This window comes from Gymnoscopelus microlampas (genome assembly GCF_963454915.1).
Source record: "Gymnoscopelus microlampas genome assembly, chromosome: 14".
Taxonomy (NCBI): Eukaryota; Metazoa; Chordata; class Actinopteri; order Myctophiformes; family Myctophidae; genus Gymnoscopelus; species Gymnoscopelus microlampas.
In genome coordinates, this window is record NC_139951.1 from 17,781,226 (window position 1) to 17,796,997 (window position 15,772).

At 42.9% G+C, this 15,772-nt stretch overlaps 2 protein-coding genes across 2 annotated transcripts; both read left to right on the forward strand.

Annotated features, from left to right (window-relative positions):
* The first annotated feature begins 5,334 nt into the window (after positions 1 to 5,334).
* On the forward strand, positions 5,335 to 10,273 carry aldoab (aldolase a, fructose-bisphosphate, b). The gene is made up of 7 exons (XM_084077528.1): positions 5,335 to 5,433; positions 7,157 to 7,275; positions 7,551 to 7,817; positions 7,989 to 8,149; positions 8,658 to 8,916; positions 9,298 to 9,497; positions 9,800 to 10,273. Exons 2-7 carry the CDS (start codon positions 7,164 to 7,166, stop codon positions 9,890 to 9,892), a joined length of 1,092 nt encoding a protein of 363 aa, XP_083933654.1. The 5' UTR covers positions 5,335 to 5,433; positions 7,157 to 7,163; the 3' UTR covers positions 9,893 to 10,273.
* A 3,249-nt stretch (positions 10,274 to 13,522) lies between these two features.
* On the forward strand, positions 13,523 to 15,040 carry LOC311060086 (inosine-5'-monophosphate dehydrogenase 1b-like; the record flags this gene model as incomplete). The annotated part of the gene is made up of 1 exon (XM_084078210.1): positions 13,523 to 15,040. The coding sequence occupies one exon, from the start codon at positions 13,523 to 13,525 to the stop codon at positions 15,038 to 15,040; it is 1,518 nt and encodes a 505-aa protein (XP_083934336.1).
* Positions 15,041 to 15,772: the final 732 nt, after the last annotated feature.

The following is a 15,772-nucleotide window of genomic DNA, read 5'->3' on the forward strand; positions in this document are numbered from 1 at the left end:
TGGCCTACTGATCGGTCCAGCTGTGTCTGAGATGAGCTGTACTCAGTCACAGACACATGGCTTGACGGACGGATGGACACACGGACAAATGGACAGGGTCAAAAACATAATCTCCACCTACGGCCTATCTGCCTGGCAGAGATAGAAATGAGTAACAATGTAACGGAAAGCTGACAGTATGATGAGACTGAAAGAGATGAACACATAGCTGAAAAAAGGAAGTGGTTGCTACAGGCCATAGTTATTTTGATTCAGTGCTAACAGGCTGTGTGGTGAAGTAGACAAGAAGTATTGAGGCTGTGGTAAAGCTTTTGGGACGTATATTAAGATGTAAAATAAATACAGTATTTAGTCTACGTTGTCTCTAAAATTATTTCTATTGATCAATTGTAACTGTGCTTCCCTTTTTCTAACAGTAGATGTCTCTACATACCACTAGATGTCTCTAATGGTTTCCTCCATTACACCTTGAGTGCAATAGATAGTCATGTTTTATATTAGATAGATACAGTATTACATATACAACCGAAAATTGTATTCAACTTCACTATGGCGTAGTGTTAACATTCACTAAGCCCAAACAACAAATATTATAGCAAAAACGAAAGCATAATTATGTTGATAAAACACTACTTGTATTTTTAGCTCTAGTTCTCCTTTTGGGTTCACTTCCCTTTTCCCATCTCATCTGATCCACTTTTTGGTTTGAATTGATAGACTATTCATACATACGACAAAAAGTGATACTTTTGTGATAGATAGATACTTGATAGATAGTGATAGGTACTTTATTAATCCCGAAGAAATGTGTTCTGTTAAACAGCTCCAGTTGCCATACATTCATACATACATTACATCAATAGAATGTAGCGAAAACAATAATTATTTAATCTATCTGTGCTACACTTCTGTGATCGAATTATTAGGTTGTGATGTGTGTAGTGTGATTAATGTAAAGTTTTATTAAAATATAATTAAATTAAACGTCAGTTTTATTTTATTTTATATCACATTTCATACAAACTCACTGTACTCACTGTACACACACACACACACACACACACACACACACACACACACACACACACACACACACACACACACACACACAAACACAGACGTACACACACGCAAACACACAGACTTTAGAAGCTATGGTGCTCGAAAGTTCACTCACTTTATAGTACATCTTTGAAAATGGGAGCTAAAAGGTGAACTTTATTTTAATCTAGCACCCTGCCTAGTAGGTGTGGCGTGTGGGTGTCTTTTGCACACACACACACACACACACACACACACACACACACACACACACACACACACACACACACACACACACACACACACACACACACACACACACACAGAGTAACTGACAAATGGAGTACAGGAAGGTCTTAAGCCTGCCTTTAAATGAAGACACATGTAGCAGACATCAGGTCATTAGACAGTTTGCTCCATATAGGACCATTAATTGTGACTAAATGCACCTATATCAGAGATATATTTTATTCTAGGTAGAGCTAGGACACCAGTTTTAGATGTTCTGAGTTCTTTGATTGATTGATTGAATACTTTATTAGACAGAAATGTAAACAGCACAAGGTACAGTCAGACATTTAGGCTAAAGGATAACACAAAAAAGTCCTGTGGACTTGTTTCCATTGTGGTCCTATGTATTCAATTCATCAACATAGCATAAAAATAACACCAAAATACATAGCATCAACAAATAAATAAAACACCCTCCCCGCCCTGCTTTCCTCCCCCGAACACGGGCCAATTGTGTTCGTATAAACGCTCGACAAAGCCGGATGTACCACGGTGTGTTTGGACCCATAACCTCCGTGGTGGTGGGATCGCCATGAAGAGTTTTGAAAACAACGAGTAGTACTTTGAAATCAATTCTGGAGCCAATGAAGTGATATACAGTCAATTCTGGAGTAATGTGTTCCAACAACCTTTTTAGGGAAGTTCAGCAAAAGTTCAGTAATCTAACCTGTTGGAGATGAATTAATGGAACAGTTTTTCAGAGAGATTGTGACGAATATAATAATATTTTTATAAATGATAAAAATGTATTCCTAATAATAGTGGTGATGGATTTTTTTTATGTAAGATCTGATTCTGCATCTATAATGTTCGCACGCACATTGCACACGCACGCGCATGCGCATTCAAGCTCAACAATGACACCTACATTACTAGTGATCTGACACCATAATGTTTTTGTTATCATTGCTTCCTTTGTGGTCACTGGCCGGCCTTACTGCTGCAAACGCTGTTGCAAGAGTTTTTTAATGTTCACATGCTTGCACGCAGATTGCACGCACGCACACACACACAGTGAAACACTAGCACTGCAGCACTATTATAATGTCCTGGTTTACTTATCTTTTATATTTATATTTTAATTAGTGAATTAACTATGTTTAGTATTTTATGTATCATGCTGCATACAATGATGAACTTACTCTTACTCTCCAGTGCACAAATTGTGTATCATCAGCATAAAAATGGTAGGATATCGTCTCTGTCGGGTGGAAACCTCAACCTCCAAAACTGTTACTTTTCAGGATTCAAATAAAAGAATAGTAAAAACATAGCAAAAGTAGCAGATCGTTTCGAGCTTGTGGATCTGCTTCTTTTTATGCTTTTTATGCTTTTGTGCAACGCTGTAGTATGATCAAGTAGTGTATGATTCATTTACGAAAAAACACAAAAAGTTAAAATATGGAGATAAGAGGTTTCTGCACGCCAGCAACGATAATACGAATTCATTTTGATATCATCACATCTTTTACGACTTTCACCCTGGTGTCATAATGCAACGCACTGTGAGCTTATAGATCAGCTATTGACTCTATGTTTAATAGGGCTTAAGTTGTTAAAAGCTGACTCATTCAACCAACAGTCTCCATTCAGGATGTGAGGTCGTAACCCGTAGCACACCCCGATAGAATGTCAGGCTGATCACTTCTTGGCATGTTCATGGTAACAGTGAGAAAAGGCCATGACTTTTGATATACAGTTGGGCAATGTATCATTTCCTGGTATGTTTATGACTCGCTCTTTCCATTGACCTATCTTATCCTATCACCAATAGGCCTATAGCAGTCAGCTAATGAGGGGCCCGGGGACCACCAGGGGTCCTTGGGGGCGTTCCAGCAAAATGTGTTACTTATAACACATTTTGCTGGAACGCCCCCAAGGACCCCTGGTCCTTGGGGGTTACCTGGCACAAACCCTTTACAGATGGGGGCCTGTGAACAAATACATAGCAGTTTGGGGGTCCTTGACATGAAAATGTTTGAGAACCACTGTTGAAAGTGACACATTTACAGATGTGCAGCCACACAACAAACTCAAACACAGACACTTGTACAATGAGCTAGGACATTGGACTGTAATGTAAACCCAACTGTTTTAACCACTTAAGAGGCATGAAACCCTGAGCTGATTTTGTAGTTTGTTTTCCAATTCAGGTTAAAAGCTACGGCATATAAAAAAACATGACAAGCTATAGGCAACACAGCTGCAGCTAATACAATGAGAGTTATGGGTGTGCCAATGTCCAATATCAGCATATGGTACTTTTATTAAAAAAATAAAAGTACCTTTAGGACACTTTCGTGTTCAGTTGTAGCAGATGTCAGGTCACTAGACAGTGAGCCCTGCACCTGGTAAATAGTTGATCACTTGTGACTGAGTTGATGCTCACATTTTTCTACTTTGTGTGCCAGTGTGCAAGCATACAGTATTGACACACCTAAATCTAACACACCCGTTGTGAATTTGATTGGCTGCTGTGTTGCTTACATCACACTCACAGTGTACTAGAAGATCAGTCTTGCAGCCTGCCCTGTTTTACCCTGCTGTAGTTTTTAACCTGACTGGAAAACAAACAACAAAATTCCCCTTTAAACCCATTTTATACTTTCAAAGTGTAAAAAAAACAAAAAAACAAGCAACAAGCTCACAACATGTTGCAATGCGACGCATTGGGAGCTTGTAGCTGGTATTTTCAATTGTTTTTGAATTTCTTTTTTTTTATAATTTTAGCCTATAATGACATGCCAAAATATGGATGCCAGATTAAAAATGGTTCAAGGAAAGTGCTTGGCAAATTCAAAGAGAAAGAAATGTAACAAGTTTACAGTGACACATGCTAACTTTGTCCATGTGCAACCTTTACCAAGACCCCTTGGCCACTTCATAGTGCCAGTTATCCTAATGAAGAAGGTCACGAAAAGGTCAAGGATCAGCACACACTGTGTGCTGGATAGGATTTCTAAGGGCAGGTTAGCAATATTGTCACATGCTGTCCAGGCATCTGTGTGTGTGTGTGTGTGTGTGTGTGTGTGTGTGTGTGTGTGTGTGTGTGTGTGTGTGTGTGTGTGTGTGTGTGTGTGTGTGTGTGTGTGTGTGTGTGTGTGTGTGTGTGTGTGTGTGTGTGTGTGTGTGTGTGTGTGTGTGTGTGTGTGTGTACTGTATGTGTGCATGCACGCATGCTTGTGTGTGTGTGTGTGTGTGTGTGTGTGTGTGTGTGTGTGTGTGTGTGTGTGTGTGTGTGTGTGTGTGTGTGTGTGTGTGTGTGTGTGTGTGTGTGTGTGTGTGTGTGTGTGTGTGTGTGTGTGTGTGTGTGTGTGTGTGTGTGCATGTGTGTGTGTTGTTATCTGTTGATTAGGCCTCTGGGTACTGAGATGCTCTTCATGGAATCCTTGCATACTGAATCAGCATGATAATACCTACTTAGCTGAACCTACAATTTTGGTTATATTTTATTTTCAATACTACATTCAGCCAAATAAATGCACTTAATTCATTTATTTTACTTAGTTGCACACATACTATTATGTGCCATGAAAGTATGCTATATGTTTAATTTCAGAATTATATATGCCCATACTGTACAAAAAGAGAAATCTGGCACAAAAAGAAAGAAAGAAAAAAGCTGGACCCTTGGGAGAAAATCTTTCTTTTGTGTATGTCGGACACCCGCCAGTCATTGTGAGGCCATCCTTTACCATGCTTTCTGAGTCCTAGACTACCTTCAAGCTCTATTCTCTTTACACCTACCTGTCTGTACATTGTTTCCATTATTTTATACCTATTTTACCTCTTTGCAGCAATCCCCCACATCCTCCTTCCCATCCCAAATCTCTCTGTCTCTCCCGCTGTTGCATCTGTGGTTCATTGGAACACTATTTGCCCTTTTGATGGCTGTCCGCCGGCCCGCTACTCCAGCACAGTTTTTTTGAATGTCACAAGCCAGCTCTGGTTGCGTCCTGTTCTTTTTTTAGCCGGGCGGCTGAAATGTGAGGGGTCACAATGGGAGGATAAATACAAGGGTCTGCAGGCCTAAGAGTTGTCGCGGACTAGAACCGGATCTTCACCTCCTCCAGCTTCTCCCAGCTCTCCTAAACCTCAAAGGTAAATGAACTGTTATTAGGAAGACCCTCTTGACTTGAAGAATTGGATGTGCGCTGCAAAATTTGTCGAACTCTAACAGTTTAATTAACACTTTTTCTGTGTGGAGGAACAATCTCTGGTTCGATTTTCTTTCAATAATAATCGTTGAATCTATTTATTCAACATTGGTTGCCTTCGCGACCAATGTTGATATGATGAACAGCAGTGCATTGGTAGAACTTTCTTAAGCACGGACATTAATGGGAATACCAGCCTTTAGTAAGGAATAACAGACAGCTAATTGCTATAGACCAGAAAACTAAGATACTAACCTGTGATGAAATGATGTGTAACCTGGAGCAATGAATTCAGCTAATTTGTAAGTGAGTTAACTAGTCTCATTTGACATCCTTTCAATGTATTCTCTTTGGAGCTATACATACGTATATGTAAACGTAGCAAGAGTTGAGGTGGCATGAAGAACTAATCTCATTTGCCTCTATAACTACAGACAATACAATATTTATATTATAATGTAATATCATTATAATATTTAAAATATATAAAATTGGCCTGAACAGTTAAACGTAACTGGTATTCCCTCCTAATTCTGAAAGTGCATACTGGTCCTGAAAATGCATAGGCTACTGACACTGTATGCATGACTTATTTACTTGATAATTGTCAGTTTATACATTCAAGCTCAACAATGACACCTACATTACTAGTGATCTGACACCATCATTTTTTTGTTATCATTGCTTCCTTTGTGGTCACTGGCCAGCCTTACTGCTGCAAACGCTGTTGCAAGACTTTCCATTGCAATGATGTTCTGTAGTCATGCTGGTGCATCACAACATTGACCAAGACCTTGCTCCCATTTGTACATGTTCATCATCACAGTGCATGGCTCAAGTCTCTTTTACGTAACTCCCTCTGGCTGAGCCATAGCACTTTATACCACTGAGGCAGTTACAGTGTTTATATTTAGTCCAACCAGTTGATAGTGGCAGCAGACAGGAATGGGAGAGAGCTAGGGAGTGGGTAAAGGAGGAGTGTGCGATAGAAGAGCAGGGCTGAGGAATGAGGAAGGGTGGGGGGTTCAAGGGGAAAGGAAAGGTCAGGGATAAGAGAGACTAGAAAAAGGTCACCCACATGCCTGTCATGGCAGGGAGTGGAGTGCAGGAGCAAAGTGGGGTTGTACATGGTGTTAGCAGGGGGGGTGGGTGTTTGGGTACAGGGGGAACATGCCAGGGTGTTACCATAGCATATGCATAAAGCCAGGCTGCAACAGCTGTGGTTGCAACTGTTTTGCATGTTTCGAAATCACACAGGCAGACATAGGGGGAACAAACTGAGGCACTCAGATAAAGGAGAACATGTATACAGTACTTCCTCCTTCGCTTTAATGTCATTCCCTTCGTCAGAAGTAGAGCAAAATTACTAATTTCATAATCAAGTAGCTTGTGAGATAAACGCCCAAAAGATAATAGCATATTTTGCAAATATATCCTTTTAAGTTGTATAGCTGGGCTTAGAATGGGCTGTTTCATTGCATAACCTACCTCTGCAACTGTTGCACACACAGTACTGTTCCTCAAACCAGGCCCCAACAATATGTGCTAGGTCTGGACTTCCTACAACTTAAGTGCTTGTGTGCAACATTAGCCTCTTGATGTCCTCAGCTTATATACAGTATACCCCAATGTTCCCTCACATTCTTCCCCCTCTTCTTGTCTTCCAGAGTCAGGATGCCTCACGCATACCCTTTCCTCACTCCTGAGCAGAAGAAGGAGCTCAGTGACATTGCTCACAAGATCGTCGCTCCCGGCAAGGGAATCCTCGCCGCAGATGAGTCTACCGGTAAAAGAGCACCTTTAAAACATTGCACTGCTTTCAAATACTGTCCTTTCCCTCGCCCTGTCCCTCTGAACCATACAGTACAATTAGTCCCTTTTTAACTTGGTGCTAATAGAGCATAGTGGTCAGTACGGCCTGCCTTTGTAATCTCACCGGTGACTTTCCTCTAGACCCTTCACTCACGGCTTTAAAACCACAACATCTGTCTTCAGAAGTAAAATGACTGAGGATGAAAAGAGACCCAAGCTAACCCTTGTTTCTCCCTTCCAACCCTGCAGGCAGCGTTGCCAAGCGCTTCCAGAGCATCAATGCTGAGAACACTGAGGAGAACAGGAGGCTGTACCGTCAGCTGCTCTTCACCGCTGATGAGCGCATGGAGCCCTGCATTGGTGGTGTCATCTTCTTCCACGAGACCATGTACCAGAAGACCGACGATGGTGTGCTCTTCCCCGAGTTCCTGAAGAAGAGAGGCATGGTTGTTGGAATCAAGGTTGACAAAGGTGTCGTTCCCCTTGCCGGAACCAACGGCGAGACCACCACCCAGGGTGAGCCAACATCTGTCGCTAGCATATCTCTTACACGCCCCTTCCCCCAACAAGTATCTGCACAAAAACAAATACATGCCTCAATATTAGGCTGACTTTCACCCATTATTGCTATTTCCTGATCCTTCTCTGTGTTAACCATTAGACCTTTATCCTCTCTCCTCTTCCTAGGTCTTGATGGCCTGTATGAGCGTATGGCCCAGTACAAGAAGGACGGTGCAGATTTCGCCAAGTGGCGCTGTGTGCTGAAGATCACCCCCACCACCCCCTCCCATCTGGCCATTATTGAGAACGCCAACGTCCTGGCCCGCTATGCCAGCATCTGCCAGATGGTAAGACACACAACAGAGAGTTGTTGAACTCTTAATGGTTTTTAATGGTTTTTAATGGTTTCAGTTCAGAAAAAGTCTCTATGAAAATAAAATGCGCAGCGCAAATGCCACTGTAAACATGCATAAACGCTTACTTCCTTTTCATATTGAGGGAAGTAAAATCATTCTTATCAGCTACTTCCAGCTACTTCCCAACTGAATGTAGGCTCAGATTGAGCTCGATAAACTAAGCTTCATCATGCTTCAGTATGAAGTAAACAAATCTGCAATATCATACAGCAGATGTCTCACATGCTGCATTAGACTTTTAACACCGGTTATACCTTTGCATCTCTGTTGCACTTTGTGAAATGTTAGATGTGAAAAGTTTTAAATATCATACCGTCTCTAGTAGCCACACATTTGCAATTAACCACAAAAATAGCACATCTACATGACCGCAATGTGTCACAGTTCTCTAAGACTACAGGGCTTTAAAGTGGCTAAACGTCTCTTCCCTCCCCCGCAGCACGGCATTGTCCCCATTGTTGAGCCTGAGATCCTCCCCGACGGTGACCACGACCTGAAGCGCACCCAATATGTGACTGAGGTTGTCCTGGCCGCTATGTACAAGGCCCTCTCTGACCACCACGTCTACCTGGAGGGAACCCTGCTCAAGCCCAACATGGTCACCGCCGGACACTCCTGCTCTCACAAGTACACCCACGAGGAGATCGCCATGGCAACCGTCACTGCCCTGCGCCGCACCGTGCCCCCCGCAGTCCCCGGTGAGCTGGACGGCCGCACGCGCTTTCTTTTTTCCCCACACACACACACACACACACACCCAAACACAGACTCAGAACACAAAATGTGAACACACATACGTATACTGTACACACACGCATACTTCCACAAAAGCATGAAAATGCTGATGCATACTATGTCCTCACCTATTCCTATAGATCCTCTCACATGTCCACACTGGTCCGTAAAATCCTCAGTGTCCTTTTATCCCTTTGTAACTCTGAATGAACCCATAAAGGTCCATTTGGTTACCTTTGGTTACATTTGTATCCTCAGTGAGTTAAATTAACACTGAGGATTTTGTCCACACATTATGTCCATAACATGCTTTTCTCATCTCTCTTTCCTCCATATCACACCAGGCATCACCTTCCTGTCTGGTGGCCAGAGTGAGGAGGATGCGTCCATCAACCTGAACGCCATGAACAAGTGCCCTCTGCACAGGCCATGGGCCATTACTTTCTCCTATGGCCGTGCCCTGCAGGCCTCTGCCCTCAAAGCATGGGGTGGCAAGAAGGAGAATGGCAAAGCCTGCCAGGAGGAGTTCCTGAAGAGAGCTCAGGTATGTGACAATACAACACTGTATGCTGCTGTCACACATGATATTAGAGAAAGCATTGAGCTATATGGGAATGTATGACATTGTGCTGTACATGTCTTAGTATTGATGGTCCTTGGTCTTATACCAATGATCCATTGATTAATACCGATGGGATGACATTGATGTTCCATTGTCTACTAATGACATCCATGATCTAATATTGAGGGTTCATTGTCTAATGTTGATGGTACATTATGTCATATTGATGGTACATTGCTAATATCGGGGTACATTGTCTAATATTGATCTATTGTTCTCTTCAGGCTAACAGCCTGGCCTGCGTCGGCAAATATGCTGCTGCTGGAGCCAGCGCCGCCGGCGCAGACTCACTGTTCGTGGCTAACCACGCTTATTAAGCATGGACACTGGCCAGTTCTCTTTCTACGATCTTCACCATCCCAGCACCACAGAAACGACCACGCCTTTCTAGGTTCTGCCTATGAAGATCTCTCTCTTTCTCTGTCTCTTGACAACAGAACTTTTTGCAGCCTGTCTGTGAGAAGTGAGAGAGAAAGGTGCAAAAGCCTCTTCTTTAGGTTGTTGCCGAAGGGGAGAAGATTCTGCAAAACATTCTGCCTCCATTCCCACACCGTGTATTTGTAAAGCATCTTTTTTCAGGTGAAAAGATTTCCACATGATGTTTTCACACATGTTGTTTTGTTCCTTGGACTGTTTCCACCAAGTCTGGTATATATGTTTATACTGGTGCCATGGAATAAAATACTAAAGTCTCACAACTTGTTTTTCCTCCTCTTCATTATTGGGTGTAAGTGATCATTCAGATTGCATTGTTCCAATAGCAATACATGAAATAGGATATGAACTGGAAGGAAATTAGAGTGCGTTTAGAATTATTTACAAATATTGTTGATAGTTAACCTGACCTTGTGTCTGGTGGACATTTACCTGGGTCAACTTGGCACTAAATGCTTGTAAACTTGATGGAAATGGTACAATAAGGTTTGGTCAGGTAAATCTTTTCAAGTTCAATCTATTATATTATTGAACCTCTTTTCAAAGTTTTTTATGGATGCGTTGCTCTAAGCACAGCTGACATTTGTGACACCCATAACAAGCGACAGCTTTTCACAACCCTGAAACCCTATCTTGTCTGCCAGATGGCCTCGACTACTTCCTTCCTGTAGTTTCTGCTACTGACACAATACCAGTTGTGTCGAAACAAGCTTATCACACACCACTATTGAAATTCAGTGATCCCTCTGATATATACAGTACATACTGATCTCAACCCTCTCTGTCAAGCTTATAGATCAGCTATTTACGCACAACAAAGTATAGCTAAATCAGGCTTTATTCAGAAACAACTGACCACAGTGTGGTACAAGTATTGAATGGTATTTTCTGCTCTTCCGCCCAGAGGCCCACAGTTCAGTGGAACTGAGCTCATTCATACTTCCTGTTGCACATGCCTGCTCTGCTGGAGAAATAGGGTTTCAGGAACCTGACTAGGGGCTGTACAGGGTTCTACCCAGAACCCCTCTGGCCCACGGCAGGGCAGACTCACCTGTGAAAGAGCTGGAGGCCAGACTGCGTTCTCTCTACACCACCTCCGGGGTTTGAGAAGGATGAAGGAGATGCTGTGGGGAGAGGCCAATGAATGAGTGACGGATTTGATAGTCAGCTTATCACTGATACAGGATCAGATCTGTTGTCAGAAGTTGAAAGTCAGACTATTGATTGGTCTGATTATAGATCTGTGACAAGGTGCATCTTGACACCATGACACTCTATAGCATGGGTCTTCAACAGGGGGTCCTCAGAGTTACTAAAGGGGGGCCACCAAATCTTTGTGGTGATAGGAACTTTTTTGTGTACATCAACCACTTGAACCCTGGCATCCCTATTGAGGAGAACATTAGCCGAAAATAGCTGATCACAGCGCTGCGAGGCGTTGTGAGCTTGTAGATCAGCTATTTTTGGCTAAAAGTTTTGGTGTAGGGGGAAAAAAGAGCAGACAAAGTACAAGTATTAAGGGTTTAATTTTCATTGTGATGTCTGAGGTGGGTGGGTCCTTCGGTACCTTCTGGCTGCTCAGTGACATCGTCGAAGGTAGGCTTGTTTCCCTGCCCCCATCCCTGTTTTTTGGGTGACTGGGTGATTTTCACCCGACATTAGTGATAGAGTAAAAACAATTAACTGAAAGTTAATCTTAAAATACATATTAACATGAATCCAACACAACGCTTGACAGTGCTGTTAAACAAGTCTATGAAGCTATCTAGGAAAGTTGAATCTGCAACACAATGTTATACAATACGTGGGGGGGGGGGTCCCTGCTTCATCTCTCTCACCTAAAGGGTCCTTGGACTGAAAAACGTTGAAGACCCTGCCTGCAAAAGCATGCCTGCCACTTGTTTGGACCAGCTTCAGAGACAAGTTATTGTTTTATATTTGGTGCTGGAAATCTATTGCTATGTACAACATATCTATGAAAACGAAGAGGGTAGGAAGTGCTCTTTCATTCTCAGAGGAGGCTCTGAAAGCTGGAACAGAGTGATGGAAGAAACTGTGAATTCCAGGGCACTTCTGCCCTCTAGTGGCCAAAGCCTGACATAGTTAGGATTACTACTTGTACATGGGTAGCTATAATAGGGACAATTATTAAATGGCAGAGTAGGCCTACAGCCACCAGTTTCTTTTGTGCTTTGCCATGACAGATTACAACATCTCTTCATTATATGCTGATAGAACACTCAATATGACTGAAAGAAACAGTTCATTTATAGGGGTCAATATTTATTAAAAGAATATTAAACTTTTGAGATATTTCCCAATACATTGTTTTACTTTCTGACAGGGTGAAAAGGTTAGGCTTATAATATGTCCACAGACTCTGTCAAGAGGTAAATTATATGAAACATTTGTGAAGTTTGGATGAGTTGTCAGACAGAATTCTCAGCAAAAAAAAAAAAAATACCTTTTGTATAGCATTGTGAGAGTGGTATTTCCACACTGGCACACCTGAAAAATGTGTACAGGCCAAGGTTGGAGCCAGAGAATGGCATTAGTCTCTGTCCCTGTCCACCACTACAGTATAGCCAAGAAGAGACAGAAATGGACCACCTGTAATTCTGCCATGGACCACTAGTTGAGAAACAGTGCACTAAATGACCTAGTGACCTAAGATGACACGTCAATGTTGTCATTTACTGAGAAATTAGAGGTCAAGAAGTTCCACAGAAAAGGAAGTTAGAATCTCAAGAAGGGGAAGTCTTGTGCAACACATTATTTCAAGCCCTTAACAGTCATTATTCTATGTCAAACTTTTCCCCCCACACCACGCCTTAATTCAAATACAGCAATATATCATAACAGGTACAATTTATTTATGTATTTACATTTTAAGGAGTAAAAAGAAGGAACAGCCTTTATTTATTAAAACGCAACTGCTGTTACCTTTTAATAAATAAAGGCTCCTTTTTACTCCTGAGTGTAAGATGCTTGTCGTCTGGACAAAGTGACTATGCAGCCAAATCAATGATATCACATCATCAATAACCATGTCAAGGCCATTAATTCCAGCATGTGAAGTAGGTCTGGTCTGCTGCAGAACACACATAACTTATATTGTGCACGCATCTGGCCTGCTTAATGTTGGATTAATGAATCCAAACTCCTTTTATCTCAATGGAAGTGAACAGCAGGAACATTCCAGGTCTCTTTTGTCTGGAAAGTGGCATTGGAATTTAAGAGAGAAATGTGCGCAGATAAGAATGCCTGCATAAATCGGCATTGTTAGGCATGTAACAACAGTAACAGTTTGTATTGTGTGTGACATCGGAACAGAGCTCTGGTCGGCATAATAAGCGGATAAAGGGATTCATATACAGAACCATGAATTAAGTTTGTTGGGAGGACAAATACAGTTGCCATAGAGGAGTTGCCTAATGTGAGAGCGAGAGAGCGAGGTTCTTCAAGTTGACTTTTCTGGTAACGTGGAAGCGTGCACCATCAGCTACAAGAGCATGGCAGATTACTTGGACGATGGACTCTCAGCCAAGCAGCTGTTCTCCACCGGAGATGGACTCACTTACAATGACTTCCTGATTCTGCCTGGCTTCATTGACTTCATATCCGACGAAGTGGACCTGACATCCGCCCTGACCAGGAAAACCACCCTGAAGACCCCTCTCGTCTCATCGCCCATGGACACGGTCACAGAGTCAGCCATGGCCATCGCCATGGCGCTGATGGGAGGCATTGGTATCATCCACCATAACTGTACACCAGAATTCCAAGCCAATGAAGTCCGCAAAGTCAAGAGGTTCGAGCAGGGCTTTATCACAGATCCACTTGTGATGAGTCCACGCCATACTATCGGACATGTGTTTGAAGCCAAGATTCAACATGGATTCTCTGGCATCCCCATCACCGAGACCGGAAAGATGGGCAGCAAGCTGGTTGGCATCATCACCTCCAGAGATATTGACTTCCTGTCTGAGAAAGACCACAGCAGACCTCTGGAGGAGGCCATGACCAAGAGAGAGGAGCTGGTAGTCGCTCCGGCTGGTGTAACACTAAAAGAAGCCAATGGCATCCTGCAACGCAGTAAAAAAGGCAAGCTGCCCATTGTGAATGACAGTGACGAGTTGGTGGCCATCATCGCCAGGACAGACCTGAAGAAGAACAGAGACTACCCACTGGCGTCCAAAGACTCTCGCAAACAGCTGCTCTGTGGTGCCGCCATCGGAACCAGAGAGGACGACAGGTTCAGGCTGGACCTGCTGGTTCAAGGCGGAGTGGACGTGGTTGTACTCGACTCTTCACAAGGCAACTCCGTTTATCAGATCAACATGATCCGTTACATTAAACAGAAATACCCAACACTGCAAGTGGTGGGAGGGAATGTGGTTACATTAGCCCAGGCCAAGAACCTGATTGATGCTGGAGTGGATGCTCTCAGGGTGGGCATGGGCAGTGGTTCAATCTGCATCACGCAGGACGTCATAGCATGCGGGCGGCCCCAGGGTACCTCTGTGTATAAATTGGCAGAGTACGCCAGACGTTTTGGTGTGCCAGTCATCGCCGATGGTGGCATTCAGACCGTCGGACACATACTGAAGGCACTTTCCCTCGGGGCATCAACAGTGATGATGGGCTCGTTGCTAGCAGGAAGCACAGAGGCCCCAGGGGAGTACTTTTTCTCGGACGGCGTGCGGGTGAAGAAGTACCGTGGTATGGGCTCTCTGGATGCCATGGAAAAGACTACCAGCAGCCAGAAACGCTACTTCAGTGAGGGTGATAAGGTGAAGGTCGCCCAAGGGGTGTCCGGCTCTGTCCAGGACAAGGGATCCATCCTCAACTTTGTCCCCTACCTGATATCCGGCATTCAGCATGGCTGCCAGGACATTGGAGCTAAGAGCCTCTATCTCCTCCATGTCATGATGTACTCTGGAGAGTTGAAGTTTGAGAAGAGGACCATGTCTGCACAGGTGGAAGGTGGTGTTCACGGGCTGCATTCATATGAGAAGCGGCTTTTCTGAGCAAAGAAAGTGGAGCGATATCGACTATAAACAAATCATAGATTTGAATAAAGTAATAGATTTTGAAAATAGCCTATATATATACAATAAAATAATAATAATAATTATTTTTTGCTTGTGAAGGTTACAGGAGTGCATGGTGTGTGATATGAAAAGTACAGGTACCGCACTGGAAGGTCTAACAACGGGTACAATGGGTATTGCATGAACTGGTGGGTCATGGATTCCCAACTTGCATTGATCCCCGATTTATATTGCTCCCAAGTAACTTTAATTTTATATAATGGAAGTCATGTGTCATAGGTACATTATAGATGACTGATCATCAGTCAAGGCCTTTTTGTGTAATTAGTCCAAGATCCACATTGGAGCCACACCATTATTAGACCCTGTCTGGTTCACATACGATTTATATTTCTATTTTTATTTAACTTTCATTTTATATTAATTAATAATGGACGTCAATGGTAGTTGGATTGGGCTGTAAACCTTGCACAGATATGGAGTCATAGATCATAGATCCTGTATAGACTTTCCACGTAATGTCAGGGATCCATATGGAAGCTTATAGACATTAGTGGACTCCTTGGCATCTGTGAAGATTGGAGATGACCTATGCCTTCCCCTTATATGGTGCTTAGCACCAGCAAGCTGTAGAGAAAGTAACAATATATGGGAAGGACACCGGACTTTAGCCTTATAATGTTTCTGAAAGCTCACAGCACGGTAGAG